Source organism: Balaenoptera acutorostrata, chromosome 6 (genome assembly GCF_949987535.1).
Source record: "Balaenoptera acutorostrata chromosome 6, mBalAcu1.1, whole genome shotgun sequence".
In the NCBI taxonomy this organism is placed as follows: Eukaryota; Metazoa; Chordata; class Mammalia; order Artiodactyla; family Balaenopteridae; genus Balaenoptera; species Balaenoptera acutorostrata.
This window is the reverse complement of record NC_080069.1, coordinates 28,282,519-28,300,067: the sequence shown is the minus strand read 5'-3', so window position 1 is coordinate 28,300,067 and position 17,549 is coordinate 28,282,519. Positions and strand designations below refer to the sequence as shown.

Here is a 17,549-nt window from a genome sequence, read left to right as displayed (position 1 = left end):
ATAGTTTGACCTGATGATATGATTACACTTTAATTAAGGGTCAAAATAAGCTGTAAATAAGTAGAAAAAAGAAAAGCTTGTATTTGAAAAATGTATTTTTGTGGTGTACTGCACTGAATAAAGTTGAGGCTAATTAACATTGGTTATGTTTGGGAAGGAGATGGAGAGCGGGAACTTCCTCCAATTATCCCATCAAGCACTACTCTTTTGATGAGACTGATCTTGTGTTTTTGTATAATTTAAAACAAAATGTTGAAATATATTTATATACATTAAAGAACACAGGAAACACTCCATACAATGTTGAAAGAATAATGATTTTTCAACAGCCTTGCTCAGATCAGAATTGGTGGTGTATGAAAAAAATCCTTGAAAAGTATATTTGAGTATTTTCCTAGGCCTATGTCATGAGGAGGGCCATCTAGTTTGCATAAAACAAACATGGTTGGGCTATCAGTGCATTATACTGTCATATTTAGATTTAGCGTTAGAAGGTCAGGCATTTTTACATAGAAAATCATTGCCAAATGCAAGTTCATGTACCTGATGCACAGTAAGGCCAAACAGACCAAAACATTGATGTTTGGAGCAGGTAAAGATTTACTGCAGTGGTCAAGCAAGGAGAATGAACGGGTGGCTCATGCTCAAAAGACCTGAACTCCTAGATGATTTGGGGGGAAGAGTTTTATAGGCATATTTGGGGGCGGAACCTGCAAGGTATCTACTTTGGTTGGTGATGAGGTGACTGGGTGCTCTTCAGGAATATTGTGCTCAACCTGAAGTTAACCATCCTCCTGCAGAGAGGGGGCTTTAGATCCTGCAACAAAACTCAAAGATATTTTATGTATAATCCCCTGAGGAGGAACCAGGTCCCTGTTTTACAGCTGCACTATTGTTTCTTGACTGCTCCTCTTTGCTTCTGCATTCCCTCCCTTCCCTGGTTAGTAACTGTTTGAATCTGTCCTTTGGAACTCAGCGATGGTCTAGGAGCTGAAACCTTTTTCCTACAAAGATGCAAGGGACTGGGAAAGGCTTTTGTATCCAGAAGAGCCCTGTAGCGTCCTGCTTGGTTTCAAAATTGCAGTAAATGAAAAAGAAGTCTGTCCCATTATGACTAAACCAGTGAACTCACTTTTGAGAAAATACGCTATTTGTCTTTCACAAAGGACGCCCCCTTGATGCCAAGTAGGTTAATTAATGCAGAGACGGAAAATTCTATTCCATTAGGAGGATATTTTCTCGGGACTATCAGGATCTAGCAATCTGGAGAATCTGATATCAGTCATGACCTTTACGTGCTTGCCTTGGTACACCCACATAGGCCAGGTATGGAGATAGGCCAAGAACCACAGTGCGGAGAAACACCCGATCCGGGGTCTCGGGGAACCCAGGACCACGGAACAAGCATTTCCCCCGTATTTCTACTCTGCCGCAATAAATTGATTGCTCTGTTCAAGACACCCCAGGGCGCGGGGAGCGACGGGAAATGTAGTCTTTCTCCCTCCACAGCCCTCCTGGTCTCTGGGGCTTCCTCTGCGCCTGTGCAACATAGGCCCCACCTCATCCCTTCCGCCCTCACAGGCATCGTGGTGTGTAGAATCTGGAGCTTCGGTCCTCGCAGGTGCGGGGTCTGCACGGCGGGGACGGGGACTTCGCGTGGCCTGAAGCTTTGCTGAGAGCCGCGTTCCTGTGGCGGGGGCGGAAGCGGGACGTCTCGGGCCGTCCTCTGGCCCAGGCGGGACTGCAGTGCCCGGGTCTGGCCTGGATCTCGGCCCTGGGAAGGTGGGTGGGGCGATCCCGGTTCGGGCCTTGTGGTCTCCGGGGCAGGTGGAGCTGAGACCCGTTAGGAGCGGGGACGGTGCGTGTGGGTACGGAATGCTAGGTCCCGCCTGCGTCTGACGGGGGGACGCCGGGGCGGACAGTGGGAGGGAAAGCGCGGTGGTCACGCTGGCCGTGAGCGGGCCAGAAAGCGCGCGCGGAGGGTGTGCTGGGCAGCCCTGCTCTGGAGCGGGAGAGACCCGGTCAGTTACAGCCGTGTCACCTGTACTGTGGGCGGGAGAAGTAACCTGGGGGCGAGTCAGGTCTGCAGAGGAGGCTATGAATAATGCCTGCTTCATGGCGTTGTTCTGAGAATTCGATGTGGTGTCATTTGGAAAAAGAGCCAAGTGCCAGGTACTAACCGCCGAAAAAGTGATAATAGCTGTTGTACTTAGAAGGCACTTTGTTCTTTTCATTGGGTGGTTTACATAAGCTCCCAATTATCTCGTGATAGCGGTATGAGCATCTGCATTAGACACACTTTAAGCAAAAAGCAAATTTGAGTCTCAGGTTGGTGAGGTGGTCCTGAGTTTGAGAGGGCCGGTGACTTCTCCAGGCTCAACCGGATTGTGACAGAGCCAGGAGTCGAACAGTCGTTCATACTGTTCAGTCATCAAAAGAAACTTATCAAGAGTCCCTTTTGAGAAACTGCAGCCCACTTAAATAATGTTTTTAAAAATTGTCTTAAAGCTTGCCATCCTTTTTACTGGGCTTCCTGTGGATTTTCTAACTCAAGGGGTAAACAGTTTTGCTGGGTAAACAGTTTTGCTTGGCAAACAAAGTAAGGATGCAGGCTGTGTCTTTCCTTCTACTGTTAATTTTAATGAAACATGTCCTTTGGTGTATTTTAGTCTGTTAGTTTTTGTTTGTATTGTTTAAATTAGTAAAAAAAAGTTATTTTTACCAACTGAGAAGTGGTAGGTTTAAGCCCCATGATCATTTCAAACTGGAAAATGGACAAGTGGTGCTTCCACAGGGTACTTCCCTTGCCTTTTCAAGGGCCAAAGTGAGTCCTTAGGGAGGCTACCCCTCAGCTGGTCTGCTGAGGCAATTGGGGAGTGAATGTAGGAACTATAAGGCAGGCCGGGTGTCCTGACCCTTTCCTCTTTCTGTCCCCCCAGCTGAGTCTTCACCGTCCTCTACGCTCTCCCAAGACCTACTGAAAATGAACATATCTGAGGTGAGCTCTTTATTCATCCCCCTGTTAGTGGTATGATGGATTCAACTCTTGATTTCAGATTGCTCTCAGATTGTGTTACACATCTTTTATCAGTGTAAGTTATTTCCCTTTTATAATCAGTTTTACTTGGGTCATGAATGTACCCTGAATTATATCGAATACCTTTTTGTATCTATTGGAGTAAATCTATAGCTTATTTTTTTGAATCTCCAAATATTAGAGGTAGCAGGTAGCTTAAATGGATTTTAGAATGTTCACTTACTCTTGAATTCTTGTATAGACCCTACTTGATAATGGGTGTGAGCCTTTTTTGTTTTTGGTTTTAAATTTGTAACTGACATCTTTTTGCTATTATCATATTTGAACTTTTATTCTGTATTCACACACTAGATTAGCCTATAATTTTGTTTTCTTATGTCCCTGACTAACTGTGGTATCTTGGCTATATTAGTCTTTGGGGCTCTTTTCTGCTCTTTTCTCCTCTCCTCTCCTTTCCCTTCCCCCTTCCTTCATGTATCCTTTCTCTCTCTCTCTCTCTGTCTATTTCATATGAGAAAATCATCTGTTATAGACTTCCTGAAACTCATCTCTAAAACTGGACTTTGTGAGTACATCTGCTTTTTGTGTGTTGATGTAAATTACTGAGTCACTTTATTTAAACAGTCATGGATCTAGTCTGGTTTTCTATTTTTTTATTATTTTCAGAGAAAATTGTACATTTTTGTCTGTTTTTACAATGTATTTTCATGACCTTGCTGATAGTTTTCTTATATTTGTTGTTACATCAATAATTTCTGTCTTCATATATTTAAACTTTCTACTTAACACAGGGAATGCTGATGAGAAAACAACCAAATGTGTTAATGGGTTGGCCCTGTCATAAATCTAGAATTTCAGAGTCTGAGGTTGGGCTTGGAAATTTGTACAGGTAGTATATTCTAAATACTGAGTTGAGGGAGCATGCACTCAACCATTTTGCTGGTTCCAACTTCAGTACACCAGCTGTCACTTTCTTTTTTAGATAGGTGATATAGTCACATGACTATAAAATCTAAACAGAAAGCAGATTGAGGTCTTGATCAGTTTGAATTAATTATTTTTTGTGGTGCAAAGTATGAATCAAAGTTATTGTTATTATTTTTTGTCTAATGGAGTTTTTTAGTCTAACATGATTTGTGTCAGAATATACTTTCTCCATTGAATTGCCCAGACACCTAAATTAAAGAAATGTGTGTGTGCATTATGTTTATATATATCATTTTTAGACTTTTTCTTTTGATCTCTGTGTTTCATTTTCATTAACATCACACACTTTCTTTGTCTTAAGCTCTATGGTATGTCTTGAAATCAAGTAATATCAGTCCTCCGACCTTGTTCTTTTTCAAAACTGTTTTCATATTCTAGGTTGTTTGCTTTCTATGTAAATATTAGAATTAACTTGTGATTCTAAAAATCCTGGTAAGCTTTTGATTATGATTTCATTGAATCTATAGATTTCTTTGTGGAGAACTGACAATCTCCATCATACTGAATCTCCTAATCTATGAATTCAATATTTATCTCTGTTTACTAGGTTGTTTAGAGAATTTTGAGCTGAGAAAAGACATGACCTGACTTATACTTTAATAATAACTCTGAGAGTGGACTCTAGTGAGACAGTGGTGGAAACAAACGATGTAGCAGGACTTTCAGTAATCCTTTCAAGAAATGGTGATGTTAGCAGTTGTACTTTGAAGTGATCAAATTTTGGATGGAATTTAAAGGCAGAGCCAAAACTATGAAAATGCCTGCTTCCCTAGGACATCACAGATAATGTGTGTACTGTCAGATATTTTTGATTTTTCATAATGTGAAAAAATTTCAGTTTTTATCTTACATTCCAAAGGTATTATCCATGTCACCTAATTTTGAATTCTTCAGATTGATGAGAAATGTGCTTTCACAGACATCAGTGTCATTCAAGGACGTGACTGTGGAGTTTACCCAGGAGGAGTGGCAGTGTATGAACTCTGCTCAGCGGACCCTGTACAGAGATGTGATGCTGGAGAACTACAGCCACCTTGTCTCATTGGGTGAGCCTACTTTATCATGCGACTGCCTACAGTGTATTTGATTTTCTGTTTCTTCTCCTGTTTTTTAAAAAATCATCTATATTGAGGTATAATTAACAGAAAATAAAATTCAACAAATTTCTATGTATAATTCAGTGACTTTTGAAAAATGTGTATGGCTATACCACCAAAACCATACAGATATTTCTATCATGTGAAAATTTTCCTTATGGCCTTTCTCAGTCCTCTCTTCCCACCCATTTTATGATAATCACTGATCCTCTTTCTATTTCAATACTTTTGCCTTTTTTGAAAATTCTTATAAATGGAATCACACTTTATATACTGTCTGTATGGCTTCTTTCCCTTAGCGTAATTCTTTGGAGATTCATGGATATTGTTGTGTGTGTCTGTATTTATTCTTTATAGTGATGAGTAATGTTTCGTTCTATGGCATGTATTTTCAGTTGTTGATAAGACATGAGGTCCTCTTTGCTTTGGTGCTATCATAAGTAAAGGTGCTATGAATATTTAAGTCCAAGTCTGTGTGTGGCTATGTTTTCATACCTTTGTGTAAAGACCCTAGTTGTTGTTTCCTGTGTCTTACGGCAAGTATTTATACCTACAGGAATACCTGGTTTTATTGTGCTTTACTTTATTAGGCTTCTCAGCTGTTACTTTTTTTTACAAATGGAAAGTTTGTGGCAGCCCCTTGGGTCCAACCCTGTCTCTTGCTGCCAGTTTTCAAACAGCATTTGCTCACTTTCTGTCTCTGTGTCATGTTTTGGTAATTCTCACAACGTTTCAGACTCTTTCATTATTATATTTGTTATGGTGATCTGTTGTGATTGTTTCGGGGCACCATGAATTGCACCCGTATGAGATGGCAAACTTGATTGATAAATATGTGTGTGTTTTGACTGCTCCGCTGACTGGCCATTCCCCCATCTCTCTCTTTCTCTTCAGGCCTCCTATTTCCTGAGACATAATAATATTGAAATCAGGCCAATTAATAACCCTACAATGGCTTGTAAGTGTTCAAGTGAAAGGAAGAGTTACATGCCACTTACTTTAAATTAAAAAATAGAAATTATTAGTAAGGAAGGCATGTCGAAAGCCGAGATATACTGAAAGCTAGGCTCATCGCACCAGTTAGCCAAGTTGTGAATGCAAAAGAAAAGTTCTTGAAGGACAATTAAAGTGATAACTCGAGTGAACACATGAATGATAAGAAAGTGAAACAGCCTGATTACTGATATGGAGAATATTTTAGCGTCCTGGATAAAAGGTCAAACAACATTCCCTTAAGCCAAAGTGTAATCCAGGGCAAGGTCCTAACTCTCTTCAATTCTGTAAAGGCTGAGAGAGGCAAGGAACCTGCAGAAGAGTTTGAATCTATTATAGGTTGGTTCATGAGGGTTAAGGAAAGAAGCCGTCTCTATAAGATGAACGTGCAAGGGGGAGCAGCAAGTGCTGATGTAGAAGCTGCAGCAAGTTATCCAGAAGATCTAGCTAAGATGATTAATGAAGGTGGCTACACTACACAACAGAGTTTTAATGTAGGTGAAATACTCTTCTATTGGAAAAGATGCCATCTAGGACTTTCATACGTAGAGAGGAGAAGTCAACGCCTGGCTTCAAAGCTTCAAGGGATAGACTGACTCTCTTGTTGCAAGCTAATGCAGCTGGTGACTTTAATTTGAATCTAGGGCTCATTTACCGTTCCAGAAATTCTAGGGGCCTTAGGAATTATGCTGAATTTACTTTGCCTGTGCTCTGGAAATGGAACAACAAAGCCTGGATGACAGCACGTATGTTGACAACATGATTTACTGAGTATTTTAAGCCTATTGTTAGACCTACTGCTCAGAAAAAAGATTTCTTTCAAAACATGCTCATTGATTATGCACCTGGTCACTCAAGAGCTCTGATGGAGATGTACAATGTGATTAGTATGTTTATGCTTGCTAACACAACATCCATTCTGCAGCCCATGTGTTGAGTTGTTTTGACTTTCAAGTCTTATTATTTAAAAAATATATTTTGTAAAGCTATGGCTGCCATAGATAGTGATACCTCTGTGGGTCTGGGCAGAGTCAATTGAGAACCTTCTGGAAAGGGTTGACCATTCTAGATGTGATTAAGAACATTTGTGATTCATGGGAAGGGTTTACAATATCAGCCTGAACAGGAGTTTGGAAGAAGTTGATTCTAATCATTATGGATGACTTTGAGGGGTTCCAAACTTGAGTGAAGGATGTAACTGCAGATGTGGTGGAAGAAGCAGAAGAATCAGAATTAGAAGCGGATCCTGAAGATGTGACTGAACTGCTGCAATCCCATGATAAAAATTTAATGGGGCTTCCCTGGTGGCGCAGTGGTTGAGAATCTGCCTGCCAATGCAGGGGATCTGGGTTCGAGCCCTGGTCTGGGAAGATCCCACATGCCACGGAGCAATTAGGCCCATGAGCCACAACTACTGAGCCTGTGCGTCTGGAGCCTGTGCTCCGCAACAAGAGAGACCGTGATAGTGAGGGGCCCGCGCACCGTGATGAAGAGTGGCCCCCGCTTGCCGCAACTAGAGAAAGCCCTCGCACAGAAATGAAGACCCAACACAGCCAAAAATAAATAAATAAATTAATTAATTAATTTTAAAAAAAATTTAATGGGTGAGGAGTTGCTTCTTGAAGGAGCAAAGAAAGTGGTTTCTTGAGATGGAATCTACTGGTGAAGACACTCTGAAGATCCTTCAGATGATAACAAAGGATTTAGAATATTACACATTTAGTTAATAAAGTAGTGGCAGGGTTTGAGAGGACTGACTAGTTTTGAAAGAAGTTTTACTGTCCGTAAAATGCTGTCAATTCGCTTTGCATATTATGGAGAAATAATTCATGAAAGGAAGAGTCAATTGATGTGACAAACTTCACTGTTGTCTTGTTTTAAGAAACTGCCACAGCCACCCCAGCCTTCAGTAACCACCACCATTAATAGTCAGCAGCATCAACACTGAGGCAAACCCTCCACCAGCAAGATTACCATGCACTGAAGGCTCAATGATGGTTAGCATTTTTTAGCAATAAAGTGTTTTTTTAAATAAGATATGTACATTGTTTTTTAAGACATAATGCTGTTGCAAACTTATTAGTCTACTCTGTGTGTAAACACAGCTTTTCTATGTACTGGGAAACCAAACAATTTGTGTGACTCACTTTATTGTGATATTCACTGTACTGCTGTGATCTGGAACCACACCTGCAGTGTCTCTGACGTATGCCTGTATATGAAGAAGAAAACAACAACTGCCAGATGTTTTTAAAGTGCATGTATCATTTACGTGGGCATTAACAACTTATAGTAATTCTAGTTGCTCCAAATATTCACCATCATTTTGTGTTGTAAACCCAATGAGTTTTTATCCTTTTAGTGGGGGTCTTTTATATCTACTTGGGTTTCATTTATCATTTCTCTGACTAATGATGCTTTTTGTATGCTATTTGTTCATTCACATAGCTTTTAAAAAAGTAAGTTCAGATCCTTAGCCCATTTGTTTTGTTGAGTTTTTTGGCTTATAATTCAGTTGTAAGAGTTCTTTATACAATCTTGATAGAAGACTTTTATAAGATACACGTGTTGAAAATTTTTTCTCCTAATCTGTGGTTGATCATTTTAGTTGTGAAACAGTGGGGCAAAAGGTTTTCATGTTGATGAAGTCCAATCTATCATTTCCTTTACTTTCCTATTCTATTCCCCCCACCCCCTATTTAATAATTTGCCTAACAAAGGTCATTCAGATTTTCTCCTCTATTTTTTTCTAGAAATGTCCTTGGTTTAGGTTTTACATTTAAGTCTTTGACTTTTTCCAGTTAATCTGTGTAAATGGTGTGAAATATAGATTGTGATTCATTTTTGCAGCTAAAGGTCTGCTTGGCTCACTGGTTATCCTTTTCCTATTCAGTTGCCTTGGTACCTTTTGAAATAAATTGTACATATATGCATAGGCTTCTCTCTGAATATCATTCTGGTTTATTGATCTAAATACCTATCTTAATACTAGTCTTGCACTATTTTGATTAATCTGTCTGTGCAGTAAGTTTTCACATCAGAAGGAATAAGTCCTCTTAACGTTTTCTTTTGGCTATTACAGTTTCTTTTTCTTTCCCTATAAATTTAAAAAAAATTTATTTTTTCTGGAAACCCTAGTGGTGTTTTATAAGGATTGTGTTGAACGTTTAGAAGATTTGGGGGAAAATTTACATCTAATAATATTGAATTTTCTGATGTGTGAACAATGTCCTTCCTTTTCCTTAGCTTTTAATGTTCCTTTGCAGTGTGTTACAGTTTTCACTTACGTGTTTTCAGCCTTTTTTGTGAGATGTATCCTTAAATCTTTTGGTGCTATCTGTAATGATACTTCTAAAAACTTCAATTTCCAATTGTTTTTTGCATTTAAGTAGAAATATAATTTATGTTCATTGATGTTGTTTATCTCTGTTTTGCTAATTTCACTTGTTACTTCTGCTAGATGTCTTGAAGACTCCTTAGACTACTTTATATGTTAAATAGTATGATTTGTAATTAAAGATACTTTTATATTTTTCTAATCTGTATTCATCTTAATTTCTTTTTTGAACGGGCTAGGATTTAATGCGAAGAATTTATTATTTACAACTAAGTATGATGTTAGTCATAGGCCTTAAATAGTTGCTTGCTGTCACCTATTTCTTTTCTTTCTATTCCTAGTGCTGCAAAATTAATATCATTTCTTCCTTAAAAGTTCATACTAGAATTCATTACAGAAGCAGTCTGGACCTGGAATTTTCTTTGTTGGAATTTTTTTTAATAACAACTTGATTGAGGTAGAATTCGTGTACCAAAAGTTCACCCTTTTAATTTATACAATTCAGTATTTTTTAGTATGTTCACAGAGATATGGAACTATCACCACTATTTAATTTTAGTATATTTTCATCACCCCAAGAAGAAACCCTAATCTACTAATCTACTCTGTGTCTATAGAGACTTGCCTATTTTGGAGGTTTCATATAAGTAGAATCACAAAATACATAACTTTTTCTGAGAGGCTTCTTCTACTTAGCATGATCTTTTTAAGGTTTATCAGTGTTATAATATGTATCTGTAATCAAATTCAATTTCTGGTTAAGTAATATTTGATTTTATGGATATATCACATTTTGTTCTTCTGTTGATGGGCTTTGGGTTGTTTCCATTTTGACTGTTAATGAATAATGCTGCTGGCCAGTTGTGTTTTTGTGTGCACACAGTTTTGCATTCTACTTTGTACATACTAGCGTAGAATTACTGGGTGATATGGCAACTCTGTTTAACAGTTTTAGGAACTGCCAAAAGAATTTTTAAAAGCAGTGGCACTTTTTTTACCACCCCACCAGCAATGAATGAGGGTTCCTGTTTTTCCACAGGTACCTGAATAATTGTTACTGTCTGGTTTTTTTTTAGCCCTCCTAAAAAAGTGGAGTGTGAAGTGGGATTTCATTATAGTTATGAGTTGTATCTCTCTAATTTTGAGCATTTGTAATGTGTTAATTGCTTATTGGCTGTTTGTATATATTCCTTGGAGAAATGTCTGTTCACATCCCATTCTCCATTTATAAGTTGGGTTATTTGTCTTCATTGTTGACTTTTAAGATTTTTTAATATAATCTGGATACAAGTCTCTTTATCAGTTATATGTTTTGTAAATATTTTCTTCCATTCTGTGAGTTGTCTTTTCACTTTCTACATGGAGCTCTTTGAATCACAAAAGTTTTTATTTTGATAATATCCAGCTGGCCTATTTTCTCTTTTCGTCTTTTTTGTCAAATCTCAGAAAACTTTGCCTAACTCAAAGTCAAAAACATTTACTCCTATTTTTTTCTGTATATTTTATAATTTTTTCTCTACATTTAGGTCTGTTATTCATTTTGAGTTAATTTTTATAGATGGTATGTGTTACAACTTCATTCTTTTGCATGTGAATAGTGAAGTGTTTTCCAACATCATTTGTTGAAAAGACTATATTTTTCTGATTGAACTGTAGCACCCTTGTTGAAATTCAGTTGTCCATAGATGTAAGGGTTTATTTCTGTCCTCTCACTTCTATTCCATTGGTCTCTATTTTTCTTCTTACACCAGTACTACCTTAATAGTATAGTATGATATTGTGATTTATAATAAGAAAGAAGATTTGGTCTTCATCCCTGTTGCTGGCACAGAGTTCTAAATCCCTTGCGATTTCCTAAGTGGTAAGAGAGATTGAGGTATCTTTCGTTATTCATAACAAGCCCCTTTCAACCATGCCATAGTTCATGTTAATGAGGTGACATTTGGAAACCCCCTGAGGATGTAGGCTTGTTGCCAGGAATACCAATCAAGTGATTTGAGGGTTGGGACATTCAGGCCCACCCCCTGACCTCCAGGGGTTGACTTGATGACTAATAACAATTATTCCTACATAATGAAACCTCCATAAAATTTCTGAACTCTAGGGTTCAGAGAGCTTTATTGTTGCTGAACACTTGTAGGTGGTGGGAGGTTGATGCTCCTGGACAGGGCATGGAAGCTTTGCCCTATGCAGCTTTTTCATCTGGCTGTTTCAGAGTTGTATGCTTTGTAATAAACATGGCAATCTATTAATAGTAAGTAAACTGTTTTCCAGAGTTCTGTGAGCCATTCTAGCAAATTAAACCTGAGGACGAGGATGTGGGAACCTCCCATTTATAGCTAGCTGGTCAGAAGCACAGGTAGCAACCTGGACTTGTAATTGACATCTGAAGTGTGAGGAGAGGCAATCTTGCGGGACTGAACCCCTAGCCTGTGGGATCTGATGCAAACTCCAAGTGGATATGTCAGAACTGAATTGAATGTAGGACACCTTGCTTGTATTGCAGAGTTGCCTGGTAGTGGGAAGAAACCTCTGCACATTCAGTGACCAGCAGTGAAGTAGTATTGAGAATACAGAAGTATTTTGTGAGTAGAGACAGTAATATAGATGAGAAACAGGAGTGTTTTCCATAACAGAGTAATTGAAATTGAATAGTGTGAGCCCTCCAAGTTTTTTCTTTATCAAGGTTGTTTTAGCTATTCTGGGTAACTTGCATTTCCATAATTTTAGGATTGGTTTGTCAATTTCTGTAAAAGAGTAGAGCTGAGTTTTTGAGAGGGTTCGAATGAATCTGTAGCTCAACTGGAGTATTGCCATCTTGACAACTTTAATTCTTCTGATCCATGATCATTGAGATTATCTGTCTTTCCATTTATTTAGGCCTTTTAAAATTTATTGCAGTGATATTTTGTTGCTTTAAATGGGCAAGGTTTATACTTTTGTTAAAGCTATTCTAAGTATTTTATTCTGTTTGATGCTATTGTAAATGGAATTGTTTTCTTTATTTCATATTTGGATTGCTCATTGCTAGTGCATAGAAATACAGCTGAGTTTTGCATATTTATCTTGTATTCTGCAACCTTGATGAACCTGGTTATTAGCTTTCAGAAATTTATTTATTTTTGGATATCTTAGGATTTTCTATACTGATATAGTTTAACTTGCCCTTCCTTTCTTTGCTGTTTTATGATAAAATTTAAGCTCATGAATTGAAACTTGGTTTTGCTTTATTATTTTTATTTATTTTTAATTAATTTATTTTTGGCTGTGTTGGGTCTTCGTTGCTGCATGCAGCCTTTCTCTAGTTGCAGTAAGCGGGGTCTACTCTTTGTTGTGTTGTGTGGGCTTCTCGTTGCAGTGGCTTCTCTTGTTGCGGAGCATGGGCTCTAGGTGCACAGGCTTCAGTAGTTGCGGCGTGTGGGCCCAGTAGTTGTGGCACATGGGCTTAGTTGCTCTGCAGCATGTGGGATCTGCCTGGACAAGGGCTCGAACCCGTGTCCCCTGCATTGACAGGCGAATTCTTAACCACTGCGCCACCAGGGAAATCCCGGTTTTGTTTTTTTAATGTAAGCATAAGGCTCTCTATTTTCCTTTGAAAACTGCTTTAGCTGCATCACACAAGTTTTGATGTTGTGTTTTAATTTTCATTTAATCCAAGATATTTTTTAAAATGTTTTTGTTTGATCCATTGATTTTGTAGAATTTGTTTACTTTCCAAATATTTGTTTCATAATTTCTTATTGTTATAATTTTTATATCCTTTGTGTGTCACTCTGGATAATATTTCATGCATGGTTCAATCTTATTGAATGTATTGAAACTTGTGTTAGGGCCTAGCATATGATCCTGGGGAATGTTCCATATGTGACTGAAAAGAGTACTTTTTCTTGATGGGGATTAGTTCCAGTGGGCTGATCGTATTGCTGAAGGGTTCTATATCCTTTTAATGTCTTATCTACTTGTTTTATTAAATACTGAGAAAGGAATGTGAGTATCTAAGTATAATTTGTGTGTTATCTTCTTTTAAATAAGATTTGCGGGGCTTCCCTGGTGACGCAGTGGTTGAGAATCTGCCTGCCAATGCAGGGGACATGGGTTTGAGCCCTGGTCTGGGAAGATCCCGCATGCCGTGGAGCAGCTGGGCCCGTGAGCCACAATTACTGAGCCTGCACGTCTGGAGCCTGTGCTCCGCAACAAGAGAGGCTGCGATAGTGAGAGGCCCGCGCACCGCGATGAAGGGTGGCCCCCGCTTGCCACAACTAGAGAGAAAAGCCCTCGCACAGAAACGAAGACCCAACACAGCCATAAATTAATTAATTAATTAATTAATTAAAAAAAATTTTAAATAAGATTTTCTTCAGGCATTTTGAAGCTCTGTTCTTAAGTGGCAAAGCACTTAGGATTGTTACATCCTCCTGATGAATTTTCCCTTTTAGCATTTTGCATTGTTTATTTTTATTTCTGGTAGTATTTCTTTTTCAGAATTTTGTTTGGTACTGTATAGTCAGTCAGACTATCATTTGCTTATTGTGTGCTTCATGTGATATATAGTTTTTCTGTCCTTTTATTTCTAACCTGTGTCTTTACATTCACAGTTTCTAAGAGACAGTATGTTTTTTTTACTTTTTATCAGCTCTGACAAGTTTTGTGTTTTAGCAAAATGTTCATATCACTTATATTTTTTTTTCAAATTTTAACCTGTTTCACATTCCTTTTTTTTTTTTAATTTAATTTAATTAATTTATTTATTTATGGCTGCGTTGGGTCCTCGTCTCTGTGCAAGGGCCTTCCCTAGTTGTGGCAAGCGGGGGCCACTCTTCATTGCGGTGCGCGGGCCTCTCACTATCGCAGCCTCTCTTGTTGCGGAGCACAGGCTCCAGATGCGCAGGCTCAGCAATTGTGGCTCACGGGCCTAGTTGCTCCGTGGCATGTGGGATCCTCCCAGACCAGGGCTCGAACCCGTGTCCCCTGCACTGGCAGGCAGACTCCCAACCACTGTGCCACCAGGGAAGCCCCACTTATATTTAATGTTATCCTTGTGGTTGAATTTGAAACCTTCTTGCTCTTTACCTTCTAGTTTTTTGTCTTTTTCCCCCCCCTTTTTCCTGCCTTCTCTGTGATTAACTCGTTCCCCCCCACCCCCACCCTTTTTTTTTTTCTTTGGCTGCACTGTGTGGCATGCAGGATCTCAGTTCCCTGACCAGGGATTGAACCTGGGCCCTCAGCAGTGAAAGCACTGGACCACCAGGGAATTCCCTTAACTACTTATTTTTAATGAATCTCCTTTAACCACTTTTGGCTTCTGAGATATACGTGTTTGTATTTTTAGTGGTTTCTAAATATACATCTCTATTTATTTATTTATTTATTTATTTTTGGCTGTGTTGGGTCTTCGGTTCGTGCGAGGGCTCTCTCCAGTTGCGGCAAGCGGGGGCCACCCTTCATCGCGGTGCGGGGACCGCCCTTCATCGCGGTGCGCGGGCCTTTCTCTATCGCGGCCCCTCCCGTCGCGGGGCACAGGCTCCAGACGCGCAGGCTCAGCAATTGTGGCTCACGGGCCCAGCTGCTCCGCGGCACGTGGGATCCTCCCAGACCAGGGCTCGAACCCGTGTCCCCTGCATTAGCAGGCAGATTCTCAACCACTGCGCCACCAGGGAAGCCCAAATATACATCTCTAAAGTGTCAGTCTGCCTTCAAATAATATCTTGTTACTTCAACTGTGTTATTACAGAATTTTTTCCTTTTCTGTCTTTCATCCTTTGTGTTCTTGTTGTCATTTATTTTACTTGTACATATCTTGTAATCCACATAATACATTGTTTTCTTCTCATAAAATGTTATTTGCACTTTAATATATTTTTAAAATGAGAACAATGTGTTTTATTTATATATTCTCCATTTATATTTCTCTTTATTTCTTTTGTGTAGATTGATATTTACACTTGGTATAATTTTTTAAAATCCAGATGACTTAACTTTTCTTTTAGATCTGGTCAGCTGGCAATGGGTTTTATTTATTCATTTGTCTAAAAGAGTCATTATATTTTTGGATAAGTGCTAGCACTTTGAGTTTGCTCAGGATTCCAGACACTGGTTTGGGGAGACAAGAGGAACCTAACTTGATTGGGGCAGGTGAGAGTTATATTTAATGTTGGGTCCTTTATTTAGCAGAGAAAGTTAGTAAGAATAATGTACTGAATTTGTAAGATAAGCATGAACAGTTTGAAAATCTCATGTTTGGGCATACAGACTTTTTTTTAAAAGCTGCCATTTAGAATAAATCACAAGGGAACAGAAATGTTTGCTATTCTAATATTAAAGACTTTTGAATCATCTGGGAAAATTTGTTAGAAATGAAGATTCTCATATGTCACCCCAGAACCACAACTTAAGAACCACTAGAGTAATAGAGTGCTCAGTTGGCTGGGTGCCCTTTGAAATTAATGAGGAATTCCTGGAGGCACTGAATATGGCAGGTCTATTAAGACCATATGGCCCTTTGACTTGGCAGTCCCAGTGACCTTTTCAGAGTGCCTTTGAGGTCAAAAGTTGCCATAACAATACTAAGGTATTAGCCTTTTGCACCATTCACAAGCAAACAATGCAGTTTCCAAATAACTATATGATTGGAACATAACAAAATGAATGCAAAAGCACATAAGAACCTACATGTCTTATTAAAGAGATCTATGTCAGTTTTTATGTCTGATGTAAATATTGGTAATCCTTATAACAAAACCCTTTGGAGTCTTTTAGTGTTTCTCCCCCCTCTAGGGAGTATATTGTCCTGCCTTGAAGTTCAGTTTTGGACTTTTGTTTTAACTCTGTTTTCTCGGCATGTTCATGTTTTTCTCCTTTAACCTATGGAGTGTATTAGAATAGCAGCTTTGATGTCCTTGGAAGCAAATTTAATCTCAGATGACATTTTTTCTTCTGTCCTATTGATTGACTTGTTTCCTGGTCATGAATCACGTTTTCCTTCTTTTCATACTTGGTCATTTTTTTAAATTTAATTTTAATTTTATACTGGGGTATAGTTGATTTATAATGTTGTAATAGTTTCAGGGTACAGCAGAATGATTTAGTTTTACATATTCATATAAGCATTCTTTTTCAGATTCTTTTTCCATATAGATTATTACAGAATATTGAGTAGAGTTCCCTGTACTATAAAGTATATCCTTGTTTATTTTATATATAGTAGTGTGTATATGTTAATCCCAAACTCCTAACTAGTCCCTCCGCTGCCTTGCCCCTTTGGTAACCATAAATTTGTTTTCAAATTTATGAGTCTGTTTCTGTTTTGTAAATAAGTTCACTTACATCATTTTTTTAGATTCCACATGTAAGGATATCATGTTATATTTATCTTTCTCTGTCTGACTTCACTTAGTATGATAATCTCTAGGTCCATCCATGTTGCTGCAAATGGCATTATTTTATTCTTTTTTATGGCTGAGTAATATTCCACTGTAGATATGTACCACATCTTTATCCATTCCTCTGTCAATGGACACTTAGGTTGCTTCCTTGTCTTGGCTGCTGTAAATAGTGCTGCAGTGAACATTGGGATGCATGTATCTTTTTAAATTATGGTTTTCTCCGGTTATATGCCCAGGAGTGGGATTGCTGGGTCATATGGTAGTTCTATTTTTATGTTTTCAAGAAACCTCCATACTGTTCTCCATAGTGGTTGTACCAAATTACATTACCACCGACAATGGAGGAGGGTTCCCTTTTCTCCACACCCTCTCCAGCATTTATTGTTCGTAGACTTTTTGATGATGGCCAGTCTGACTGGTGTGAGGTGATACATCATTGTGGTTTTGATTTGCATTTCTCTAATAATTAGAGATGTTGAGCATCTTTTCATGTGCTTTTTGGCCATCTGTATGTTTTCTTTGGAGAAATGTCTGTTTACATCTTTTGCCCATTTATTGATCGTTTTGTTTTGTGTGGTTTTTTTTTTTTTTGATATTGAGCTGCATGAACTGTTTGTATATTTTGGAGATTAATCCTTTGTCAGTTGCTTTCTTTGCAAATATTTTATCTCATTCTGTAGGTTGTCTTTTTATTTTGTTTATGGTTTCCTGTGCTG

General features: G+C 38.5%; 1 protein-coding gene across 1 annotated transcript in view; it reads left to right on the top strand.

Moving 5' to 3' along the window:
• Window positions 1–1,560: 1,560 nt before the first annotated feature.
• LOC103005370 (zinc finger protein OZF-like) overlaps window positions 1,561–17,549 on the top strand; it is a 29,581-nt gene continuing 13,592 nt past the window's right edge. The window contains exons 1-3 of the mRNA XM_028167032.2: window positions 1,561–1,621; window positions 2,940–2,998; window positions 4,944–5,070. Of these exons, the coding sequence (XP_028022833.2) occupies window positions 2,984–2,998; window positions 4,944–5,070 (142 nt within the window). The 5' untranslated portion in view covers window positions 1,561–1,621; window positions 2,940–2,983. The remainder of the gene's footprint in view (window positions 1,622–2,939; window positions 2,999–4,943; window positions 5,071–17,549) is intronic.